The 24675-nt window shown below is 40.8% G+C and overlaps 1 protein-coding gene across 5 annotated transcripts; it reads right to left on the bottom strand.

Moving 5' to 3' along the window:
• Window positions 1-36: 36 nt before the first annotated feature.
• Window positions 37-22854, bottom strand: pla1a (phospholipase A1 member A). Of its 5 annotated transcripts, none has more exons than XM_020713297.2 (11): window positions 22405-22852; window positions 16045-16261; window positions 15524-15734; window positions 14058-14166; window positions 9747-9848; window positions 8427-8519; window positions 5997-6179; window positions 5073-5162; window positions 4418-4523; window positions 2047-2202; window positions 37-368 (listed from the first exon to the last, which is right to left on the bottom strand). In XM_020713297.2, the coding sequence occupies exons 1-11, from the start codon at window positions 22469-22471 to the stop codon at window positions 278-280; spliced, it is 1425 nt and encodes a 474-aa protein (XP_020568956.1). In that variant the 5' UTR covers window positions 22472-22852; the 3' UTR covers window positions 37-277. The 5 variants fall into 5 exon arrangements, with proteins under 5 accessions (XP_020568956.1, XP_020568957.1, XP_004081455.1 ...); XM_020713298.2 differs by having other exon boundaries at window positions 5997-6161; window positions 22405-22851; XM_004081407.4 differs by having other exon boundaries at window positions 15524-15701; window positions 22405-22850.
• Between the last annotated feature and the right edge of the window lie 1821 nt (window positions 22855-24675).

Below are 24675 nucleotides of genomic sequence, written 5' to 3'. Positions count from 1 at the left end.
GCCGGTGCAACACTTTATCCACACAATCTCCACACATTGATAAAAAAAATGCTATTTATTGGTGCAGCTGAAAAGATAGGTTGAATTTGTGTGTCTGCTTTGTGTGAGGCCGAAGATGCAACAATTTTCAGATTTTTGCCTGACAAATGCAGCACAAATGCTCAGCATTTTCAGGCATCCTTTACAGAATAAATTCACCAATTGTTACCTTTATATCTGACAATCTGAACCTTTTTTTAAATACATTTTTTTCAGTGTCTTTGGGTACAATTTCTTTCTAGAAGGTGTCACACACCTGAACAAAGTCATGTGACCATGGAGCGTTTCGACGAACATTAAAGTTGTTCACACACACCGGCTTCTTGTTCCTGAAAGACAGACACACACAAGTTGCTGCTGAAACATACACCATATCTTTTACTTTCTAATCTCAATATTTTTACTAAACATTGTTTACAGGTCAAAATCCAACCTTGAGCTGATTCTGAGTTCAACTTTATAACATTTGCTTATCCTTAATAAGATTTTTGGAAAAAGATGAGTCTATTTAAGTCACATTTGTTTGTTGAAAAAACCTAAAATGCATTGCAGAACAAAATACCATGCAAAGATGTTATGATTGCAACTTTAACCAATAGTGTCCGTGAGGCTTGTATTATTTTGAAACTCTTTCTCTCTTAAGGTTTCCAGTCTGCTCTGTTTATGCAGCACAGCAAACCAAGAGCCTCACATTTGCTGTTGGCTGTTTGTCTAAACGGCTAGACCACTTTTTTTTCCCACTATAACCAACTAATCATGGGGGAGCCAGTTTAGCTCATGCTGGTTTGCGGCGCCTTCCATCCGTGAAACCAGGGTTCGACTCCAGGCTGCTCCCTGTTCCCTTCTCTACCTCTGCCGGTTCCAAGCCCGGCTTGAGAAGGTTGCGTCAGGAAGGGCATCCGGCGTAAAACATTGCCAAATTTACCATGCGACTTGTTCGCTGTGGCGACCCCTGATGGGAGAAGCCGAAAGTGGAAGAAGAAGATAACCAACTAATCATATTAGTCAAATATATTTACCAAGCAGCGTGAGAATTTGCCCTGTCCTCTTTTTTATACTACTTGTTAAGTTCAACACAGCCATTTCACTGGACAGATTTAGGGTTTGGTGACATTTTCTGAAATAGATCAGTCATCTTGACCTCCTTGGTCTCATTTTATGGTACGGCCTAATGCGGTGAAGAAAACAAAATGGGCCAAATCTGAACATAAGCCTTCATTTCATTGCTCAGTTGCTTTTGAGGACATATAGCAAAGAAGTTTTGAGTAGAGAAATGGTAGAAAGAGATTTAGCTTCTATCAGATTAGAAGATAAATGCCTGAAGCTCTAAACCAGGGATTCTCAAATAGCGGCCCACGGGCCGCCATTGGCCCCCTGGGAAGATTTTTTGTGGCTTTCAATAAAAGAGAGCCAGAGTAGGTTCCTTTAAAGGAAAAAACGTTGTGTTGGCGAGGAGAAAAGGCGCTTTGGACAATTGCTTACTTTGTCGTACCTCATGGATAAAGTCATGTGCCCGATTTGCAAGACAGAAGCTAGCTACGTTGTGGCTTTGGAAATGGCCCGGCATAGCAAGCCCTTAAGTGACGGGGACTTTGTAAAAAGAATGTTGGCTGAAAGTGGCTGACATTGTTTGTCCAGAACAAGTTTGAAGAAATAAGTCTGTCAAATGATACAAGTAGAAGATCTGGACAGCAACCTCTGGGAAAACATCTGGAGAGCCTGGTTAGTTGTACAAATGACACCTGGTCATTAAAGTTATTGAAACAACTTTTGCTTATCCATTTTTTTCACCAAAATTGGCCCCCAGTCTAATGTTGAGTTCTTAATTTGGCCCTCCGCTACAAAAACCTTGAGAACCCCTGCTCTAAACATATCAAGGTGGAGAATCCGCACAGGACAGAACAGGTTTGTGTCCGTTTCTTTGACTGGTTCCTTCAGAGACGGATGTTCTTTGGTTCCCCTATCTGTGGATGCTTATTGCTTTTTGAATGTTTCTTTGACACATACCTGAAACGTGGGACTTCTGAGACACACACAGACTTCACGTGGACGTCTCCTTGTCTGTAGAGGCGAACTCCAGTGTTTTTGATCTTAATGGAGTCCAGCTCACACAGAGCAGCGGGGTGAGCCACCACTGACCTGTACACTGTGGTGTCGGTCTGACTACACAAAGAGAAACAAAACACAACACACACGATCACAACTGAGGACAAAACCGTTTCCCAGACAGACTTTTCAGCTGAAGGGGTCTTAAGGAAAAAAATGAGACAAAATCGTGTGGAAGGAAAGAAAACGAACACACTTAAAAACACAATTACTCACACAAGTTTTTAATAGATGTTACATGCTTTATATTCCTTTTGCCATTTGTAATTGTGTTAGTTTTGCAACTTTTTCTCTTTATTATAGGTTGGATGTTTCTGTGTTGTAAAGCATAACTCTTACGGTTCGTTTCCACTGGTCCGAGTGCGGTGCGTCTCTGTTGCGTTAACACAAAAAGAACGTTCATTACTCGATCACAATGTTAACGTCGCCTCCGTCATGTCTGCGGTCCACGTCCGTCCCTCTGCACTTCAGCCTAAGCTTTAAGCAGGAGTTCTATTTCCAGTACGTTGATGCGTCAACAGGAAATAGGTCTGAGTTTCAAAATAAAAACTTTTGTTGTACCTTCAAAATAAAATGTTATGAGACTTAGGCTGCGTCCGAATTTCCCCCCTACTCCCTAACTACTGAAAAGCGATACAGTGGGGGACTACCGGTATGTTGTGCCCTGGATTTTAAAATTAATTAGGGCACCATGCTCACTACTTTTTTTAAAGTGGCGAACATGACATCATCGATTTCACAAAGTGAAAATCCAATTGATATGAGTGTTTTTATGATGACTATTTATGAATCCTCTTCGTTCTAAAGATGAAAGCATTTTTTGGTTTATTTAAAAAAACCACATTTAAATAAATTAGATTGTGGTCTAAAGGAGCCGGTTTAGCTCGTGCTGGTTTGCGGCGCCTTCCGTCCGTGAAACCAGGGTTCGACTCCGGGCTGCTCCCTGTTCCCTTCTCTACCTCAGCCGGTTCCAAGCCCGGTTTGAGAAGGTTGCGTCAGGAAGGGCATCCGGCGTAAAACATTGCCAAGTTTACCATGCGACTTGTTCGCTGTGGCGACCCCTGATGGGTGAAGCCGAAAGAGGACGAGATTGTGGTCTAAAATTGCCAATCAAGCGAGCATTGATGCACACTGGTTTTTTGCAGAGACTTCTGTGAAATTTCTACGGCCCTGGACTTTGGAATTGTAGATTCAGACAGCACTACTATATGACAAACGCGCTATATGGTGAGTAGTGGGTAGTGAAGGAATTTGGACATAGGCTTTTGATCGTTTCAGTGTTGGATAAGCGAAGAAGGATGAACTACTTGACACGGGGGAGACAGGACAAACCACTCCTCTGGGATCCAGATGGGACGGGTGATGGACCGGAGACGCGACTGGGTCAATGTAAATTTACTGACGGTCTTGAGACGGACTTCTCAAGCGATGGAGACGCATCGCAGACCGACCATTGGTCATTCAGGATTAGACCTTTAATTCACTTCTCGTTGTCATTTAGATAAAGACCTGCTCAGAAGGGACTTTTCTGTTCTATGCTAGTTTGTAAAGTTTTCCTAGAGTTTTTTTTGACAAGATGAAGTCATTCGTCTGGACAAAATAAATAAAAAGATGCACATATTTGGGGAAACAAAAGATGCCTTTTTGGTCTCCCAGTGGCCTACAGGAAACCTGTGCAGAGACATTTCTGCTGCCACAGCATCCTGCCACAGCGTGCTGCACCTGCTGAAGCTCCTCCACTCTCAAAATAGCAGACTTTTTATATGGTAAATATGCATGCAAAGAGTTTTTATAGTGCGCATCAGAATTAGTGAGCAAATGCCACTTTTCCTCGTAAATGAACCTCAAAATCTCTTCTTTTTTTTTCAGAATCCGTTTTTCTTTACTGCGAAGTCGGTTCTAAGGGCAGCGATGCAGGGATCCCAGTTTAGTTCAGTCTGTTTTGTTAGTTTATATAAGTAAATTACATTGACTTTGAAATATTTACAATGGCTAAACAGAAATCTTCAGGTAGCCAAAACCACTGAAGATTCTAAATTAAGGAAAAAGAAGAGTCCTTTTTTGTCTACACGTGTGTTTTTTAAACGTCTCTGTGTTTAAAACATTGAATGTAAGCAACTGTGGCCAGACTGGGCTTTTAAAGTGAATCTGCCTTAAATCTGCCTTTTGTAAAAATGCAGCTCCAGTTCACAGCAACAGCTTACAGTGAGATTCAGGAATTGTGGTGCTGTGACAGCAGCTCATTAAAATCCATTGCTCATGCGATACCTACAGTCTGAGCTGGAGCTGAGTTCCCAGCTTCCCTGTCATTAGTGTCACTTCCACCTCTGCACTTTTGTCCAGGACTGAAACCTCCAGTTTCACTAGGATATGATGAGCTGAGGAAAGAAGCAGCCATGAGCAGGATCATGATGACAGAGGCGTCATTACAAGCCTTTACAAAGTGTGAGTAGAAGTCGAAGGGATTCAATACTGCTTGAGGAATAAAACAGTGAAACGAGATAATGAACCAGAATGAGTTATGAGGCAAAATCTTACTTATATCCTTTCTGAGGGTAAGCTGAGGCTCATTCAAAGTAAGGAAATACTTAGTTTTTCAATTAAACTCATGGATGATATTGTGTTTTTTTCATCACTGACACTGATTAAGGACAATTTCTTGAGAGCTTGGGAGCTGGGCTGTAAACTTGGAGCTATAAAGAGACAGATAGGCAGGCAGAATCAAACACAGGCTGAGCTGGACTCAGTTAGAGGACCATCTGGCACAGAGTGGTTGGAAGAACTGGGCTTTATACTAAATGGCTCCAGCTGAGAAGGGGGCGGAGCAGAAGAGACACACAGGAACAGAGGCAGGGGTCCCAACGCTTCACATATTAAGATGTTTTTGATTGCAATAGCTTTTCATTTCAGGAAATAGGAACTCTCACCGCAAAACGGAGCCGAGGACGTCGTCAGCAGGAATATCTTCTGCTCTCTGGGGATGGGTGACACGTTTATCCCACTGTTCTCTGATAAACCTGAAAAACATACAAAGACATAAAGTATATGTACACAAACAGGCGACACCTTATTCAGCAGCAGTTTAGATGGTGGGGAGCTGCTACGTACGTGGAAGACCTTCTTTCTTAGACCTACTGCTGAGCTACAGACCTGTTGCCATGTTACAGACGTGCTACCGTGTGACAGACATGTTGCTGTGTAGCAGACCTTTTGCCGTGTGACAGACCTGCTGTCATCACTTAGATTCATCAGAGGAGGGCATGCTTTTGTTCTTTTCTGCGAGACAATGCTGATAAAATTCCTCATGATTACAACCACAGGACATAAAGATAAGAGCACTTACTGCTAATCGTTGATGGGAAAAGCCACATTACAGGTACTTTAACTTTGAAATTGTATAAATATAATTCCGTGCAACAGTTTCAGTTAAAATACTTACCATTACCATTACCATCGGAGGCTCACTCTGATCCTAAATTACTCTTAGCTTTTAGGGATTTCCCTTGTTCAAAGGTTAACACCTTAACGCCTGTTATTACCCTTCTTTTATTTTGAAAGACTGCATGCAGGTATTGTTCAGCACATAAAGTGATTCTTTGTAAAGCTGGTATCTCACATTTAGTCCATTATTACCTCAATCCTAAAATGGCTCAGGCTGAGTTGACATTGCCAGAGATGTTAACCTTGTGGAGTAAAACACATTTTGGTTTTATTTCTGTTGTCTACTTATCTGAGCAGTTTGTTTTGATCTAGTTATGCCTTTACCTATTGAGATTTATTGTTTTTTTGGGTGGGGGTTGTTGACAGCATTTAGTTTAATAAAAGGTGCAGGTCCGCTCCGATGTCTTTACCTATGCGTGGACACGCCCCCTGGAAAACCTCACAGGTCACACAGTTTCCCTTCAAGAAGTCTTCATATGTGGAACACGGGATCCCAACAAGAGGACAGGAGGCGTTCAGCGCGCTCATGTAGACGTGCAACGCCCTCATATGGTCACAGATCACATAACCGTACACTGCAAAGTACACAAGAACTGACAGCAGACAAAAGAACTAAGAGAGCCAAATGTGAAGCTGCTCTGAGCTGCTTAGACCTGCTTAGAGGGCAATGCTATGGAAGCACGTGTGTCCCATATTTCAAAATAAAAGTCAATACGCGAAATGCTTTTTCATTTTCACTATAAAGATGCGTTTGGTGACTCAAAAATAAAAAACGAAAAATCAATCCGCCAAACCGCTTTCACTTTTACTTTTTCTTCTTCAACCTGTCATATCTAATTTGACAATTAAAATGGATTAACAGAAAAACGTTTTCATTTTCACTATGTAACTGCATCAATTGACTTAAAAATATAAAAATAAATCCCCCAAAATGCTTTTCGTTTTCCTACTTCAACACCGCTCATTCTGTGACGTCATTCAAGCGACAATGCAAGGAGGGGATGCATTTTAGTTTTCACATCCACCCCGCTAAAACTGTCACATAATTCATTTCCAGGGGGGAGGCTGGGCGATGACGTCAGTGTTAAATCTTTTTTCTTCTGTCACTAGACATAAGAAGACGGTGAGAGGAGGCTTCGGAGCTCAAAAAGGGTGGGCCAGCTGCTCCACACGAGCGAAGCGTGTCCCTGATCAGAGCAGCCGGGCTCATAGCTTCGTGTTTGCAAGCGGGGGAGGGGGCTTTGTTACGGTGACGCTCCGGAGGAGGCGTCGGAACGCAGTCCGTCCGGCCACTCTGCGTGAGCGAGCTGCAGGGCTCAGGAGAATTGGTTCTCCGAGCACCGGGACGGTGTGTGAGCTAACGGAGGCGGCCTTTGAATGTAGAAATACCGCTCCGTGCAGTCCTGAGAAACGCTGTAAACAATCATGTGAATTTGTGTTAACAGTCGTGTCCAGACATGACGTATTCCCACAGATTAATGTGCAGCAAAGATGCCCATTGCTGCATTGACCGCATGGATTTGAAGTATGTCCAAAGCTAAATGTTGTTAGCACGTATCAACCTAGTCCTAATCCTTTATATTAAAAATTATGCATGAACAGGCACCTGATAAAAAAATCATAGCAATAATCAAAGAACATTTAGAAGATCATCTCCTGTTTTTCCAGCTGGTTTTGCTGTTCGAGGACATCTGAGCTTTCTAGCTTCTGACCAACTTTCCCAACCTCTTGGTCTATTGTTGCTTTGTCCCTCCTTTGACGGCACCAGACGTACTGATAGAAGAAGAATAAGAGTGAGCACTGACGTCATCGCCCAGCGTCCCCCCTGGAACTGCTGACAGGTAATCCTTTATGCAACAGTTTTTGTGCGGTGGATGTGAAAACCAAAATGCAATCCCCTCCTTGCATTGTCGCTTGAATGACGTCACAGAATGAGCAGTGTTGAGGAAGAAAAAGAAGAAGCCATTGCGTGGACTGATTTTTCATTTTCTTTTTGAGTCAACAAATGCAGCTTTATAGTGAAAATGAAAAAGCCTTTCCGGTCTTGACTTTTATTTTGAAATATGAGACACATGTGCGTCCACAGCATGCAGCAGTGACGTGCAGTCAGGAGAGGCAGGTGAGGCTGTGCCATTTTTGGGTGTTTTTTCTTTTCAAAATCGCTGAATTTCCGCATTTGCCGTTCAGATACTAAAAAGTGACGTGTGATGAGGCACCAGCCCGCTGAGCCTCACCTTGGATTGCGCAATACCTATGCAGTCAGACGGTACTGCTGTCTCTGTGTGTCGGTTCAATCACTTGTACTATATGAGCTGAGTTTACATAATTTAGCAGATGTATATGATGTACAGTGTTTGTTTTTATAAATAACTGTATGTGAGGGACGTGTTTCTTGTGCTGAGCGCTAAACGCCGGCAAAAAAGCCGCTAAGTGAGGCCAGACATTCTCGTGCCTCAAGTTAGGGGGCGCCGGTGAGCCCTGAGATTATGACGCTAAAAAACAATAGAATAAGTGATAGCAAGCGGCAAGACATTTTCTTCAGAAGGAGCGGCGTATGGACTTTACAAGTAAAGGTAAGATGATAATAACATTTGTGCTTTTTTCTATGCTGCAGTTTGTATATGAAAAAAAAACCCATGTTGAAATGATATTTTAAACAAAACACGTTAACTTTTGTCAATCAAATGGTGAATAAGTTACTCAGTATGGTTCATATGTTTGTAAATCTGACTGATGACGTCAGTGCCTCACCAGCCATTAACCTCACCGCACGTCACTGGCATGCAGTCTTAAAAATGCTGCATGCATCAGACGAAGCTGCCAGAGTTCTCAGAACTTACTTGATGGAAATCTGGAGCGAGCGCACCCAGCCTGGTCCTTCCCTCCGTTCAGGTAGAAGTCAACGTGACCGACTGGAATGGAGATGCCAAAGTCTGAAACAAGAGAGCAGCGGTCAGCACCAAGGTTATTATAGTTAACGAAAACGAACGAAAAAACTAAAACTAGAATTGAAAAAACATTTTCGTTAACTGAAATAAAAATAAAAACGAGAGTTTTAAAAAAACGAAAACTAACTAAAACTGTTTGTTGTGTGTATAAAACGAACTGAAACTAAATAATATTAACCCCAAAAAATACTTTGTTTTCGTCTTTGTTAATACATAAGTCTTTTGGGTTGAAATAAAATCTATTTACTTCACGCTGCTAGTTTTACTGTGTATTTGACCCCTACGGCATCACGTTGTCTGTGACGTCACATGATGTCTGTCAGACACTGCCGGCTAGCGTGGTCATAGACATTTACATGAGCGTGATGGCTGCATTAAAAGTTGGGAGAAAGCGGGAGAGTCCTATTTGGGACTTTTTTGAATATAACAGCGTATAGAAACTAAAGTAAGTGCCTTGTAGTCGAAGCAGGAGACAACATTTGTGGAACACTCCTCAAAGGGAAAAACCCTACGAATCTAAAAGTACATTTAAAAAGCGCACACAAAAACGCAAATCAACACTACCTACAAGCTAGCCTCTCGCCCGCCCTCCCCCGAAAAAGAAGCAAGAGCAGATAACGTAATGCTGTTATCGGCTGTAGTATTTTAATTTAAGGATGGTTGTCCTTGTGTCCTCTGAATAATAAGTGTTTCAAAATGGATCTTTGATTGCGTTTTTATCATACAATACTTATTCTGGTGATTTTGAATCATGCACCTGACAAATATCCTAATTTACAAAAAAAAAAAAATGAAAAAACTAAAACTAACACTAAAACTAATAAAAACTAAACTAAAACGAAGCAATTTCAAAAAATAAAAACTAATAAAAACTAGTAAAGCTGCCTCTAAAAACTAATTAAAACTAAATAAATTTAAAAACAAAAATTCAAAACGAAATAAAAACTAAAACTAATAAAAAATCCGAAACTATTATAACCTTGGTCTGCACCCACTACTCCACACAGGTGAACAGGTGATTAAAGTGCAGAAATACAGCTAAAACTACAAACCAAATCATTTCTTCAGTAAAGTTACCCCCCTAAAAGTTTACCTATTGGTTCTTGCTTCATCTTGCCCAAACTAACATTAATATTGCCGCTTCATCTGTTTCAAGAAAAGTACACAGTGAAATTGGTGAGGGTCTGAACGCATGAGTCAAAGTAGCCTCACAGTCAGTGTCAGTGTGAATGGCCTCAACAAATTGAGCATCCGAGGGATCCAGTCTGTCATAGGTGTCCGCTCCTTTGAACAGGGGGCCTGCAGGGTCGAGACCTGGGGGCCAATCAGGAGAACGCAGAGTTAAAGAACTCAAAAAGTCAACAATCAAATGAACATCTTTTATAGTTCTCCTCCTGACTGCAGCAACGAGGATGTTTGAAAAGTACAAGTAAACTAGAGTTTAAGAAATATATATTCTCAATTTTTAAAATGCTAATTTACTTATAAAATGTTCCTACTCACCATGTGTTCAGTAGTACTGCTGCATGGAGGTTTTTTATTCTATTTGAAGACAACTGGTGAGTAAAACGTTTTAGCTTTTTGGACACAGACTTTTGTTTTAATTTCTTTTTTTAAGTTTCCTGTTCAGCAGCTCCTTGATCCCTGAACTAAGGTGAGGCTCCTTCATTTTCTCTTTCATCATTCCAACAAGCAGCTCTAGAAACTGCATGAGATCACATTGTCATGGTCATTTCTGAGTTGGATGTGGTTTGTGTGATTGTATCAGTAACAAACCCTAAGGGTTGTGTAACTGCGTTATTTATATATTTGACAGAATCTGGTAATAAACTGATTCAAAAACAGTTTCATTGTGAGGATTAAAGTATGAGCAGAAGACAGATGCTTTCCGCAGTAAACATCTAATGTCTCTGAATTTCGACATTTATACATGAAAGTAGGTTTTACTCGATCTCTTTTCATTTTCCCTCCTCTAATTTGGTCACTCATTCAAACTGAGACATTTCTGGAACAGTCAGTGTTTTCTTGTTATGCAAAATTCTCTGGTAAGCATCGCAAATCGACGTTTAACCCTTGTTCTATCCTAGGCACTTTAACATTGGGAGTTGGGTCATCTAGACCCACTAGACAGTGCTCTGAACCTTTTTTCTTCAATGATTTGTGATCTTCACTGGTGTCCATGGATTACATGAAATCTTTCCACCTTTATCCACCTTTGTCATGGTAGGGGGGACACGTCAATGTAAGGGGGGGGGGGGGTCATAGGAAAGCACAAGAGTTAAAAAGTGACCCATTTCTACTAAAAAAAACAACAACACAGACTGAACGTCTAAAGGCCCGTACACACCGGGACGAATATTCGCCAGCCGTTATTCACCAGCGTTTTTCGCCACGTTTTTGTGTTCACACCCAGGCGATTTTCGCTGACGATGAGCCGAGCGAACATGCAATTTCATTCCCTGACATTAGATGGCGCTTAATGTAAACAGAAAATCTCCTGTACACAAGGTGGCGCTGCGCAACTTTATGCTTCTTAAAGTTGCTTTTTCCTCAGAATTATAGAGCAAGTATTTACGCGCTTGTCAGAATCAAACAAAGAAAACATGAATATTGGTTCGGGGATATTTTAGAATGTCCGTCATTATTTCTTCGCGGCTGTGTAGATGCAACTCGGCGTCTTCGCTGGTATGTGTGCTCAGCAAGGCAGTTTTGTGTTTGAGCGCCCCCAAGTTGTGTTTTACTGGAACTTCAGAAGCTCCAGACACGTGTGCAAAAGCGCCATTCTCATTGGTCGAATAGATTTCGACGCGATGCGTCAAAAAAAAAAAAACGAACCCGAGGCGTTTTTTTTTTTGACGCTTTGACGCGTGGCGTTTTTTCGCGTCGGTGTGCACACTCTCATTGGTGCCCTTTGTTTAGTCACGAGGCCTTAAACGTCGGCGAAAATCGCCGGCGAAATTCGTCTCGGTGTGTACGGGCCTTAAGACTCTCAAGTGCTGTTGGTCCCCGTTTACTTCACATTCTGCTGCAATCTTCCTCAATGCCAAATAGAACCACATGATCTGCAACAGGCCAGCTTGGGTGGAGTCACTCTGTAAGTGACAGCTGAGTGACAGAAGAACCAGACAACTGGAGAACAGCAGTGTGGTGGTTCACTGTTCACAGGTTTTTTCCGTGCCTCAGTCAGGGCTTCTCAAAAGCCTGTTTTAATTCAAACTCAAACTTTTTTCATCTACAATCACACAGTCCCTCACAAGATTCCCCCCTCCACCCATCTAGTTTCCTAACCCTGAACAGAAATGAAAGAACTGCAGCTTGAAAAAACAGTCTGGCTTGGTTCTGCTCTGCAGAAAGGATATATTGGGGATCCATTTATTTCAAGGCCCAGGGCGACCACGGGGGTCATCGCCACAGCGCCAGCCCAACACCGCAGCTCAGGGCGCACTCTATGGCTATTAGACCACAGAGCGGGACCCCAGCCGGCATGATGAGAACAAGCACCACAGCAACAGCGCCCCCTAGAGGCCAAGCCAGGAGTGCCAAGTACAATGGATCCCCAAAAGGAAACACTGGAGTATGAAACAATATCAGAATCAGAGGTACTTTATTGATCCCACACATGGGAGATGTGTGTGTTACTGTAGAAGTAAACATAAGAGAAAATAGAATAATATAAAAACAATAATAAAAAACATACAAAATATATAGTAGAAATGTAAACAAATAAGGGGGTATAGTTTAAAGACTATTTACAAACGGGTAACAATGTGCAAAATGTGCAAAAGTCATCTGTTACACTGTGAGTTATTGTAAAGTTGAATTGTGTTATCAGAATATAAATAATAACAATGATAAAAACAATTACAATAAATTAAAAAATAAGAGATAACAATAATGGTAACTAAAAAAGTAAAATAAATAAATAAAAAAAGGCATTAGAAACTCCTAAAAATATCATGAATGTAAGTAAAAGGGTAGTATATAAAAAAACAATATTAGTCCTTACATAAGTAAAAAAGTTATTGAGTAGGGAAAATAGATGAATCAATTAATAGATGAGTAAAAGAATTAAGATATTACACAAGTCATGTAAAAGCCCTGAGGTTCTCCGGCAGACTGTTCCACAGTCGAGGACCGTAATGGTTGAACGAAGCCTCACCGTGTGTTTTGGTCCTCACCTTAGGAACAACTAAAAGTCCAGCACTGGAAGATCTGGCGAGGGTTCATATCTTAAAAGTAAATCACTTAAATAAAAAGGCCCAAGAGCATTAAAACATTTATAAACCATTAAAAGAATATTAAAATCAATCCTGAAATGCACAGGGAGCCAATGCAGCCATTTTAAAACCTGGTGTAATGTGTTCAGAACTACAGATTTCTGTAATAGTTGTGAATTTGAAAGAGACTTTTTGGGTAAACCAGAGAGCAGAGCATTACAATAATCTAAGTGACTAAAAATAAAAGAATTAGCACCTCTGTGCTGCAAGAGAGAGGAACGGGCGGACTCTGGCAATGTTTTTGAGATGATAAAATCCTGTCTTAACGACACTTTTAATGTGGGGGATAATATTTAGCTCAGTCAAAAAGTAAAGCCAGGTTTCTCACACAGTGAGAAGGTGTAAAATTCTGAAGATATTTTAAAATCACCTCTCTCTTGTCTTCAGAAGAAATGACTGAAAATTTAGTTTTGTTCTCGTTAAGTTGTGAGAAGTTTTCTGCCATCCACGATTTTATGTAAAAAATACAATTTAAAAGAGCGTTAATACATTCAAGGTCATCAGGAGACACGGCGATGTAAAGCTGTGTATCATCAGCATAGCTGTGAAAGTCAACACCTGAAGACATCCCCAAGAGGCAACATACACAAGTTAAAAAGTGTAGGACCTAAAACTGACCCTTGTGGAACCCCACAACTTGTTTCCTGGATTCTTGAAGAGCATGTACCCATACTTACATAAAAGTGTTGATCTGTAAGATGAGAATAAAACCACTTCAGGACGTTTCCAGAGAGGCCCACCAGACTCCTCAGTCTGTTTCATAAAATCTGGTCAACCTTTTTGAGCCACGGCACACTTGACCATCACCCACAGCACACTATTGTGCCGCGGCGAACTGCTTGAAAAACACTGATCTACTGTATTAAAGGCGGCACTAAGATCCAGCAGCACCAGAACAGAGAGTTTCTGCGAGTCAGAATTATCTCTGAGAGCATTTAAAATGTTTAATACGTCTCAGTTCACACTCATACCCCCCCCCCCCCCCCCCCCCCCCCCCCCCCCGAAGCTGCTGTCTGATGTGTCGGGGCAGCGATATGTCGTCTTGAATCACGAACCTGTTCCTCTTCACAGAACCACAGGGCCTCTTGTCAGAGTGCAGCTGAGCTCAGAAGCTTGTTCTCATCACCCCTTGGAGAAAACTAACAGCTCTGACGGAGCATTCTGCATCTACATTAGGGGGGTTGCAACTCAAGTAAGGTAAAGGCCTTGTTCTACCTGACAGACTGTGAAGTGGCGTTTCACTCACCTGTGATTCTTCCTAACTTCCCTTCAAAGAGGGTCCCCACAAAACCAGCGACATGTGCTCCCAGACTGACCCCGATGAGGTGGAAGGACTGTAGCTTGCATCCATGATTCTGTTGGACAGGGAGATCAAACAAAGCTGAGTGCTGTTTACCTTTCTTGTCCTTTTCATTTGATCTGTTTTTTTTTTAATTAAACCTCCTTAAAGAGTTTTGTTACATTAAACAGATTTTCACAGCAATGTCCAGAAACGATCGATCATCTTAAAGTCTGGGATCTACTGCTGCTTTATGAAGAAAACTAAGAAAACTTTTTTCCTGGTTTCTGGACAGATATCTGGTTTCCTTCTCTACCTTTCTGTATAACTGAGTTGGATCTTTTGGTCTGTCAACCCAGAGCTGCATATTTTTAGAAAGTCACCTGTAACTCACCTGTCTTTGTTATGTTCTCTTTTTTCCATTTTGTAAGTATTGATGTTGTCTTATCCTGTGCCACAGCAGTCCTGGACTACAAGGACCAGATTGTTTTTGCAGTCATTCTTTCTAACTACACCTGTACGTGGAAATCTTGCCCCGCCCCAAAAACTCACCAAAACTTGCATATACCTAGTACCTGGTAAAAATGAATTTTAGGCATGTGGCCAGAATCGCTTAAGGGCTTTAAAAAAATATTTCATAATCCACGAAAACATGTGTCAGGGATAGCCAAATGGAATTTTATAAATGGTTATGGGATGGCCACGGGCACTGCGACTTGGCAACCGTTTCACGGCAAGATGTGAAATTTCGCAATTTTCCCATATATATATATATATATATATATATATATATATATATATATATATATATATATATATACCACCAGTTAAGTCTAAAACTCCAACTGAAGTTTCATTGACCTTTGACCTCAGGATGAAGGCCACTATCTTGAATTGTCCAAAACAGCATCATCTTCAGAATCAGGTACAAATTGAAACTTCCCTTAGGTATTTTGATCTGTCACCTTTATACTCCTTGAGCATCATTAGGAAGCTACTTGGGGGGGGGGGGGGGATGTTGGAAATAAAGTATGAACATTTCGAATGTAGATTTGAAAATGTAATGCAGCTGAACAAAACAATATAACATACAATGTTAACATATCAGGACTGTGGGAGTGGTTAACAAAAAAAACTCAGTTGCCATGGAAATTCAAAAGTTTGCTTTTGCAGATTTTTCTAAAAAGTCTAAGACCTGTTTGTCACCCCTAGGCAACCAAAAAAAAAAAAAGTTGCTATGGAGATAAAACCAACAAAAGCGCTGTGTTTTCTTAAATGAATTTGTCTCATGAAGCTTGGATTAGGATGGCAAGGATGGAAAGGAGAGTGAGGTTCGTGTAGCAGCTGCTCAGCCTTTGGAGCAGCAAGGAGGCGAGCCCTGCTCCTGCTAGTCCTTAAGATAAAAATGGATCTATTACTAGAATGCTGCTCACCTGAAGCTGGTTGATGAGGACAGAGATCTGCAGAGCCACTTCCTTGTAACTCTCCACTACCAGGTTGTAAGCAAAGGATGCCCCGTAGATCCAGTCTACCACCAGAACATTCACATCCTGAGCCACAAGAAAAGCCTTAGCCAGCTCCTTCACCCACAGCGGTTTGCTCCCCAGGGCTCTTTGAGGGGGAGGGAAATGATAGACTTTAAGGCTTTGAAAACAGAGATCAGACAGTGTTCAAATGTGTGCGAGGGCCAGGTGTACCTGAAAGGAGAGGCTTTGTTTAAATTCAGAAAGAAACCTTTCAACTTGATAAATCATTTCAATACAATATCATTTAGTTCATTTAATGAAGCACCACTTTATGAGGTCAGATCAGGATCATCTTTAAGTGAATAAAAAACCAGATTGTACATTTGATGAAAGGAATTGTAAAATTTGACATGGACATTTTCACACTTTTCTCTCTTGTTTAAATTTTTACAGTTCAAACCTTCACAGATTCAGAGTCAGTCCCTCACCTGTACCCATGGATGATGACTTTAGAGGGACGGGAGGCGTTGAAGTGGGACGTCTTTGTTGTGAATGACTCCTGGTGAAACCTTTGTGGGCAGTCCACATTTTCCCGGGTCATCAGCAGATACCTGACCTGCAGTTTGGTTTGACGCTGGCGGTACTCCTGCCATGTGGTGTTCCTGAGGTCAGCGCACAGACCGTCGTCCTGCTTCTCCTCCGAACCTGACGATGCACAAGCATGTTGCGTCTGTCCGTGTTGGGTTACTGAGTTAACTGTAGAGACCTCTTCACATGATGGCTGTTCAATGCATCATGGCTAACAAAGCCCACAAGATTAAATAGTCAGCAATTCAAAGCGAAAGGTCAATATTTCTCTGGGAAAATCTCATTTACGGAGTACAATCAGGGTGAGTTCAGGGACTCTTTGTGGTGTATCAAAATTTGACACACTGTGAAAATATTGTCTTATCCGTTTCTCCATGTTGTTGTTTTGTTTATTTGTGCTTTAAGTCCTATGAACAGGCACAGAGAGTGCTGCCAGCAATAATTGGTCATTACTGTGTGTGTCCACGTTAATAAATGAGGTCAAAGTCAGCTGTGCTACCAAACGCCAAACCCCTGCCAACCTCAGCTTCTCAGATCTTCTTTAGAAAAAGCAAGTGAAGCCCTCTACTGGTGATTAAGGATTTCAAATAACCGTTTTTCCACTTGCAAATTTCAATTCCAGATTTATTTTCTTGAAAAGATTTTGTCTCTTGTCACATTCATATTTTAATTTAAAGCACTGATTAATTTCAAACATGAATTGTGTGAAATATAACACATAAATCACACAGATGTATTAAACTCAATACAGAAATAATGAAATGCATTGATTCAAAACAGAGACAAATTAACATAAACGTGAGAAGAAATGAACAGTTTAATTACTCAGAATTATAAATAGAGATTGTGCAACGATGCACACATTGGGCCCCAGTAGATTAATTGAATATAGAGATTATTAACTAAAGCCAAGTAGAGTTTAATGTATTGCTAAAAAAGAAGTGGAGAGCAGCAAACTTGTATCATCACACCCCCACTGGGGTATTTCAGTTTATATTTTTGCATAGTCAGAATCCGTTTAAAGATCCAGATCAAGTGCAGATTTGTATCAAGGAACAAAATAGTAAGAAAGACATAATAGAAACTCAAAAAGCACTATCTGCTTTGTTCTACTGATAGTTTTTTTACAGCCTATATTTAGATGCACTTTGTCTTTGAGTCAATTTCCGAAGAAAATGGTAAAATAAAGTAGTTTTGATAAATATGTTCTGTCATTTGTCATTTTTGTTCAAGGAAGTAAAGGGAGGGGTCAGAGGTAGGAACTCTGTCTCCCCCTCTGGTAAGTGGCGGGAACTGTCTCCAGAGTTAAAAATCACACTACAGCCCCCAGCAACCCCAGTGCACACTTCCTGGATGCCGCACACCTGACTCTCATTCATTCATCACCACAGCATACTTAAGCTCTGCACTGAGTGAAGAGCAGTGTGAAATATTGTTTGTGCCACTCAAATACAGAGTGTTGTAGATGGACTTGAGCTTCTGTTTCCTTACCCTGTATCTGACAGTTTGCCTGCCCTGACTCGTGCCTGGATCCTGCCTACCCCAGTTACCTCTCTTAGCCTCTCATTCCTGCCTGACCCTGATTCAGCTTTGTGGACTTTCAGCTGAGCTAATAAACCTGCTGCACTTGGATCCAGCCGTCTGTCTGTTATTGTAACAGGAGTGAGAAAATGTCTATTAAAATTCTAAATAAAATTTGGTATGAAAAAATCCTAGATTTTATTGATATCGCCCAGCTGTACCATGAGGGAATCTGGGTATGTTCCCTTCATTTTCCCTTTTTAATTCAGTCATTCATTTTCTATTCCGTTTTTCCCTTTCGGGGTCACGGGGCTGCTGGAGCCTATCCTGGCCACTTGTGGGCGAAGGCAGGGGACACCCTGGACAGGTTGCCAGTCTGTCGCAGGGTAGAATGGCCACAATCACACACCCATTCACTCTCACACAGGGACAATTTATATTAACCAATTAACCTATGAAGCATGTTTTTGGATGGTGGGAGGAAGCTGGAGACCTCGGAGAGAACCCCCTTTTAATTATGTTGTTTAAAATCACCCAAACTCATCCAGTAGATTATTGAAGTACATTTTTTACAGTGCCGTGTTATTTCAGTTAGTTTTTATTAATGTCTTGTATCTTTGTTCAGTTTCTAAAGTCGTTTGTTTTAAGATTTTTTTTAGAGGTTATTAATTTTACAAGCATTTTGTAGTCCAGTAGTTAAATATTTGTCACATATCCCTAGTCCATGTATTCTATATTATTTGTAACTATGTTATCAATAAGAGTAGCACTTTGAGTAGTGATTCTGCTGGGTCTTGTCTTGGTTGGACAGAAACTCATACCATACATTCTGCTGATAAAGTCGTCAGCTGCTTTATGCTTGCTGGGGTTTATCAGATCAATAATAAATCTCCACAGATGTATAATATTTTGTTATTTTGAGAACTAAACATCTTTTCCATCCATTGACTGAACACTTCTAAGCTTGACCCTGGTGACCTTTATACACAGCTTATACTGACATTTTTCCCTGAATCGTTTTATACTTTAATTGTCAAACATTCCAGTATTCCATCAACTGCAACTGACAATTCATCAATTACTGTAAACTTAGCATTTTGTTTTTCACATACATTGCAACTCTTTTAAGGTCAGGTTACTCACTATTCTTATCTAAGTTGTGGTTGCAGGTGACAGAAAGTCTTGTTAGAAGCCATTGATTGCAAAGTTTGTCTTCTCGCCTTGTAAGACCAATATCTTCACTCAACTCTTGTTCAGACTGCAGTGGGTAAAAACTTCTCCAGATCCTCCAGGCTAAATAGAACAATAGTCACAATTCATAGGTTTGTTAAAATGATTCAATAAGTAAAGCGTGATTTGAATTTGCCTTTTTTTTTGTCCAGCTTTAATTCGTTTTCAACCACTACATTATTTTTCAGTTTTTTTTATTTGTATGAATTATTTAACCCTTGTGCTATCTTAGATGACCCCCCCCCCTTCCATTGAGGTGTTCTCCCTACCATGACAAAGGTGGATAAAGGTGGAAAGATTTCATGTAATCCATGGACACCAGTGAAGATCACAAATCATTGAAGAAAAAAGGTTCAGAGCACTGTCTAGTGGGTCTAGATGACCCAACTCCCAATGTCAAAGTGCCTAGGATAGAACAAGGGTTACATTCTTCTGGGAAGTTCTCTTTTTTGGGACTTTTCACATTTGGGCATTCACATAATAATTTGTTTCAATTTTACAATGAGATTGGATTATTTTAGATGGATTCAATGGTTAACTAGACTGGTAAGAGACAAGAGCTAACTTGCTTTCTCAGCAGGTTTGATTGGGTAAACTTGAGGGCTGAAGGGACGTTTATCCAGAATTACTTTTCTCCTGATGTTATGAGACAAAAGATCATTAAACATGCATACTCATGATAACCTTCATCTTTCAAATTGAAAGACTATTTGTCAAGTCAGTATGCTGCTGTTTTCAGGAAAACCAGCTGAATCTCATGCTGTGAAAGCCTTTAACCAACCCCTTCACACATCTGTGAACTGTCCTTGTTTTTCCTGATATTGTCCTTTACCAGAACTCCAGCCTCTTCTGAAACTCAAACCAGCTTCCAATCCTGAAAACTGACACCAAACAATGAGCCGTTTGTGTCGTCTGACCTGCTGTCAGGTGTCAAAGAGGATTTACTCAAAGAATATTCACACTCTTTGCCTCAGCTAACCAACAATTCTATCTTCTTTCATTGCAACCTTATTCTTAGGAACCAGAATCTGAGCAGGATACAGGCCTTTTCTCAACATGAAACACTTTTAATCATCTAGAAAATGTTTCCCTCTTATTCCGATTAATTATGCCAGATGACAATCTATTCTGAGCTCTGATTACAAATTCTTAATGTAACTTGCAAAATGTAAATACAAAATGTATGTTTTTCCTTTGAACAGTCACATTTGTTTTAGTTCTTCTCCTTGTTTTAGTGTAGGGAAAGGGAATGAAATCATTGAAATCATGAAATCATCATCTGCATCTTAAAGATCTGGGACCACACCGACTGTTCTAATGTCAGCCAGTTCTTACTTCATTTCACCCATTCTGCATCACCTGTTGGTATTTAAGCCTTGTTTATTCAAGCTGGATTTTTGTGTGTCATCAAATTTATGAGATCTACCTGTAACGGTTTCAGTCTCTTTGTGTTTGGTTCCTTGATTTCCTGTTTTATTTTATAGTATTTCCTGTTTTGTTGTTGTTTCGAGTTTTACCCTTCCCCATCAATCCTGAGTGTTTCCACCTGTGTCTTGTTGCTTTGTATGTATTTAAGTCTTGTCTTTCGCTTCCTCCTGTGCTTGCCCATATTGTGTTGTTCCCTGGTTTAGAGTTTAGTGTGTTTCTAGCCTCTAGCCTCTAGCCTCTAGCCTCTAGCCTCTAGCCTCTAGCCTCTAGCCTCTAGCCTCTAGCCTCTAGCCTCTAGCCTCTAGCCTCTAGCCTCTAGCCTCTAGCCTCTAGCCTCTAGCCTCCAGCCTGCAGCCTCTAGCCTGCCGTATGCAGTGGTTTTGGTTTTGTGTCTTTAGTTATATTAAAGCCCTGGTTTCCCTGCAAATCTCCTGCCTCCTCATCCTCACTGCGCCTGGGTACTCTCCCTTCCATTCCGTAACACTACCAAATGCTTTTTCTCACTTAAACTTAGTTTATAAACCAGTAAACGGTTAATGGTGGAATGCAGTTCAAAGAGGTGGTGTCATTTACTGCGCCTTTTTAGTCGGTGCTTTGTTTAGTGCCTTTGTGGTTCATTGGGTTTCTAAAGGGGGTGGAGCATCAGATCACATGTCGACAACATGGTTTTTTTGTTTGTATCTCACTTTTTATTTTGCTGAACGATTTTCGTTTCACTGTTTTAAATGTATTCAGCCCTGTCTCACTAGTGTGTGTTTGCTTTCGCTGAATGTGTCAGCCTCCAAGAATGTAGTCCCGTGTACTGTAATAAAGAAAGTTTCAAGGTTTTTCACGATTTTCTTTTTCTCTCTTTTCTGTTGTGTATAATTCTACCAGCTACCACCAAGTTTCTGTTTTTCTCCGAATCGAACTTGAGCTTCTTTGGTTGTTTTCTAAGCAATTTAACTAGTTGTTTAAAAGCATTTTAACACCTATTTAAATTGTTTTCTTTAAAAAAAATATTCAATAATACTGCACCACAGAGATATGGACACTACCCAGCTCAGTTGGGATGTGGTCCCCGGCTCATGGTCTTGGGGATCCCTCTTCCTGCGAGGAGAGAAGGCCGTCCGACCCGGAAAGCCAGCACCCAAGGGCCCTGCCCCCCGTTGATCTGTTCAGAGGCCCCTCCTTCCTTGTGTAAGGTATGCGTTGTTTGTGTGTGTGCGTTGGAGTGTATATTGTTGAGGCTTAAGGGATGTATTTAATAAAGGGTGCAGTTCTAATTGGTGGATAGGGCACTGAGAAGACATCTTCTGATTGCTCACAGTGATGTCCAAGCACCCCCTCTACCAAGGGTAGAAAACCGATACAACTCCTGGGAAAGATTGGTTTCACCAACTTTTGAAAGAAGTTTACAATGACTGTCCGACCCAACCAGGAAACAGGGAACCCTTGCAAATGTTTTGAAATATTTTAGAAACGCCAATGGATGAAGCCACTTTGAGAAGCAAGGAAGAAGATTTTTAAATCCCGTTCCTACGATTCAACTTCAAGACAATATCACCTGGATGCATGATAGTATTTAAGGACAGTTTCCATGAATCCACTTGACTTGTTAACATTTGCTGCCCTCAGGATTTGACGTCATGAAGCCAAAGTGGTGCAGAGAACCATTGTTTACCCACTCAGCTTGAAATACCAGTTCAGCGTGTGGCTCCATGAAGAAGAGACACACTTTATGGCTCACCTAAAACTGGTGCTGGAGGCAGAAGGTAAGGAGTTTTAAAAAGAGGAACAGTTAATTGAAAAAGTATGTTAAACAAACACTTTTGAATGTTTCACTTGACTGAACAAAAGGGAGTCATAGTGTGTGACTTATCACAATCAAAAAGTGTGATATGACCAGCAAAAATCCTGCCAGATTTGCTCCAAAGTTGTCCCCTGAGGATCTTTGCAGTCATGGGGCAGCTAACACTCACTGGTCTGACTGGAGCTCAGTCCCGGATTGAATGTTTGATTGAGTCGCCACCAGACATTTGAACAAGTGCAGAAAAAACAAACTTTGGATTGGACACGTGTTTCATTAGCAGACCACTTACCCACCACCTGTGAAACTGTGTAGACCAACAGTACGGTGCAAAAGATGAATGTACGGTCCCAAGGCATTTCTGGAGAAGAAAGTGGAGAAAAAAGCAGCCAAGGAGGTTTAGCTGGTTCTTAACTGTTCTCAGCTGCTCTGTTTAGCCCCCAAGTAGGTGGATGGAGGAAATCCCAGCTCTGTGCAACTCCGAAGCACAACCTCAGCTTTGAAGAGAGAAACGATGTGAAGCAAGGCTGCACTGGTCCAAACCATTCCCAGAGTGTACCGAAATAAGGCTGAGAAGCCCCCTTTAAGCCTCACCCAATCCACAACAAACCTTTCCCTGTCTTTTCCCTTGTACTCATCACATTCAGAGATTCCCCCCCAGATGGGCTTTCACACCGAGCCAACAAGTGTTTGGATGTCTTTGCCTGGTGGTGAATCCATGACCTCATTCAGGCTGAATGGCTGTTTGTTGTTTAGTTGGACTCTGGCCTGGCTGCCCACTCTGTGTGTGTGTGTGTGTGTGTGTGTGTGTGCACATTTGTGTATGGTTTGTGTTTGTGCTTTAAAGGAGTAGAAGGTGACTGTTAAAAAGAAAATCAATGAAATAGGCTGACAAGTTGCTTTTTTTATCTAACCAGCATGCTAACATGTAAGCATTATAATTATTTTTGTGGTTTTTTTATATTCAATCCAAACTACCCCCCCCCCCCCCCTCAGGTAAATCTGCAGGAATGTTCTGAACCTCATACCCCAGAGAAAGCCCCACAGCTTAAGTAATGCTGGGTAGAGCACACAGAGTAATCCTCCCAGCTGAGGTTTAGAGTATTTCTATCAGTGACTGGTTCTGTTGGATGAAGGTGGCTAGGAGAATACTTTTGCAGCTCTTGGTGGGAAAATCCGAAGAATTCTGTAGTTGCTCTCGAACACATTCACAGGAATATGTTGTGAGGAAGAGCAGTAATTTAAATTTGAGCAGCATTTTTTTATTCAATTCAATTTTATCTATATGGCACAATATTACAATAACAGTCGACTCGATGGGCTTCATAACGGTAATTGTATAGGAAACATACAATCATAAATATTTTATAGTGTCATACATTTCAATAGGTAAATTGTAAACTAAACCAGCTAAAGAGACTAAACTAACCCTCAGAGCCAGAGTTCAGGGTTAAAGTCAGGGCAGTTTAAACGGGCCTTCTGGAATAACCCCCTGGAGTGACTGAAAGAGAAAAAAATCAAAACATGACCAAAACCAAGAACACAACTGAAACCAAACTAAAGGCCAGAATCCTTACATTGTTTGCACGTTTAGAGGAAATGTGAGCTGTTTGGAAATGACGACCAATAAACCTACTCTTGGTTTAGCAAATGTTTACTTTGATGTTGTCCTTGTTTGACTCCCTACCATAGAGCTAACTTCACTCTCCTTCCATGTACTCTCACTTGACAACTGCTGTGACTGTTTCCCTGGATTTACGCTGGTCTGTCTGCAGTGCATCTCCTTTGCATTGGGTGGGGAGTCGACTCACAACCTTCAGTTAGTTTACATTGTCTCTGTTGTGTCTCCGGTCCGTTCCCCCTACCCACCACTGGCTCCCAGAGGAGTGGTTAGTCCTGACACCTCTGTGTTCAGTTGTTTGTCCCGCTTTCTCTGCTCATCCAGAACTTTGGTAGTCATAAATGATGCAGATGGACCAATTGAAATCAGCCTTAACTCTACAACTATTTAGAAAAAAATCTATTAAGGTACATTTGTAGTGTGTTATTGAAATGACAATGACTCTTAGGAATAGGAGTTTTTTTAATGAAAAAAATCATGAAATACGTACATATCTTACAAACACATGAATTAATTGAATAGTTTAGTGGAATTAATCCAAAAAACTAACAAGTGGATCAACATTTATAACCACTTTTGGGAAAGATTTAATATCGACAATCTAGCCCAGGGACAAAGGAAACATAGAAAAACCAATGAAAAACAAAATTTTTACAAATATAATACATTTTCTATCATTTAATTTTTCAAAGTTCCTCTTAGTATCAAGTTATATTGGCAAAAATCACAAATGTTTTTTTTTTGTTTTTCTGCAAGGTACACAGATTCTTCAATAATTGCAGAATCACCCACATTTGAACATTTTACAAAGACTTTATAGGAATCTACAGGGTCTTGACAATTTAGACTTGGAGGATTTGTAAAATATACATTTACATAAATTATTTTCAAATGACAAATCGTTCACACGCACTGCATTGTGGTCTATACTCACCAATCTAG

Source organism: Oryzias latipes, chromosome 21 (genome assembly GCF_002234675.1).
Source record: "Oryzias latipes chromosome 21, ASM223467v1".
Taxonomy (NCBI): Eukaryota; Metazoa; Chordata; class Actinopteri; order Beloniformes; family Adrianichthyidae; genus Oryzias; species Oryzias latipes.
Note: the sequence above shows the minus strand (reverse complement) of the source record. Positions and strands in the feature narration are given on the sequence as shown.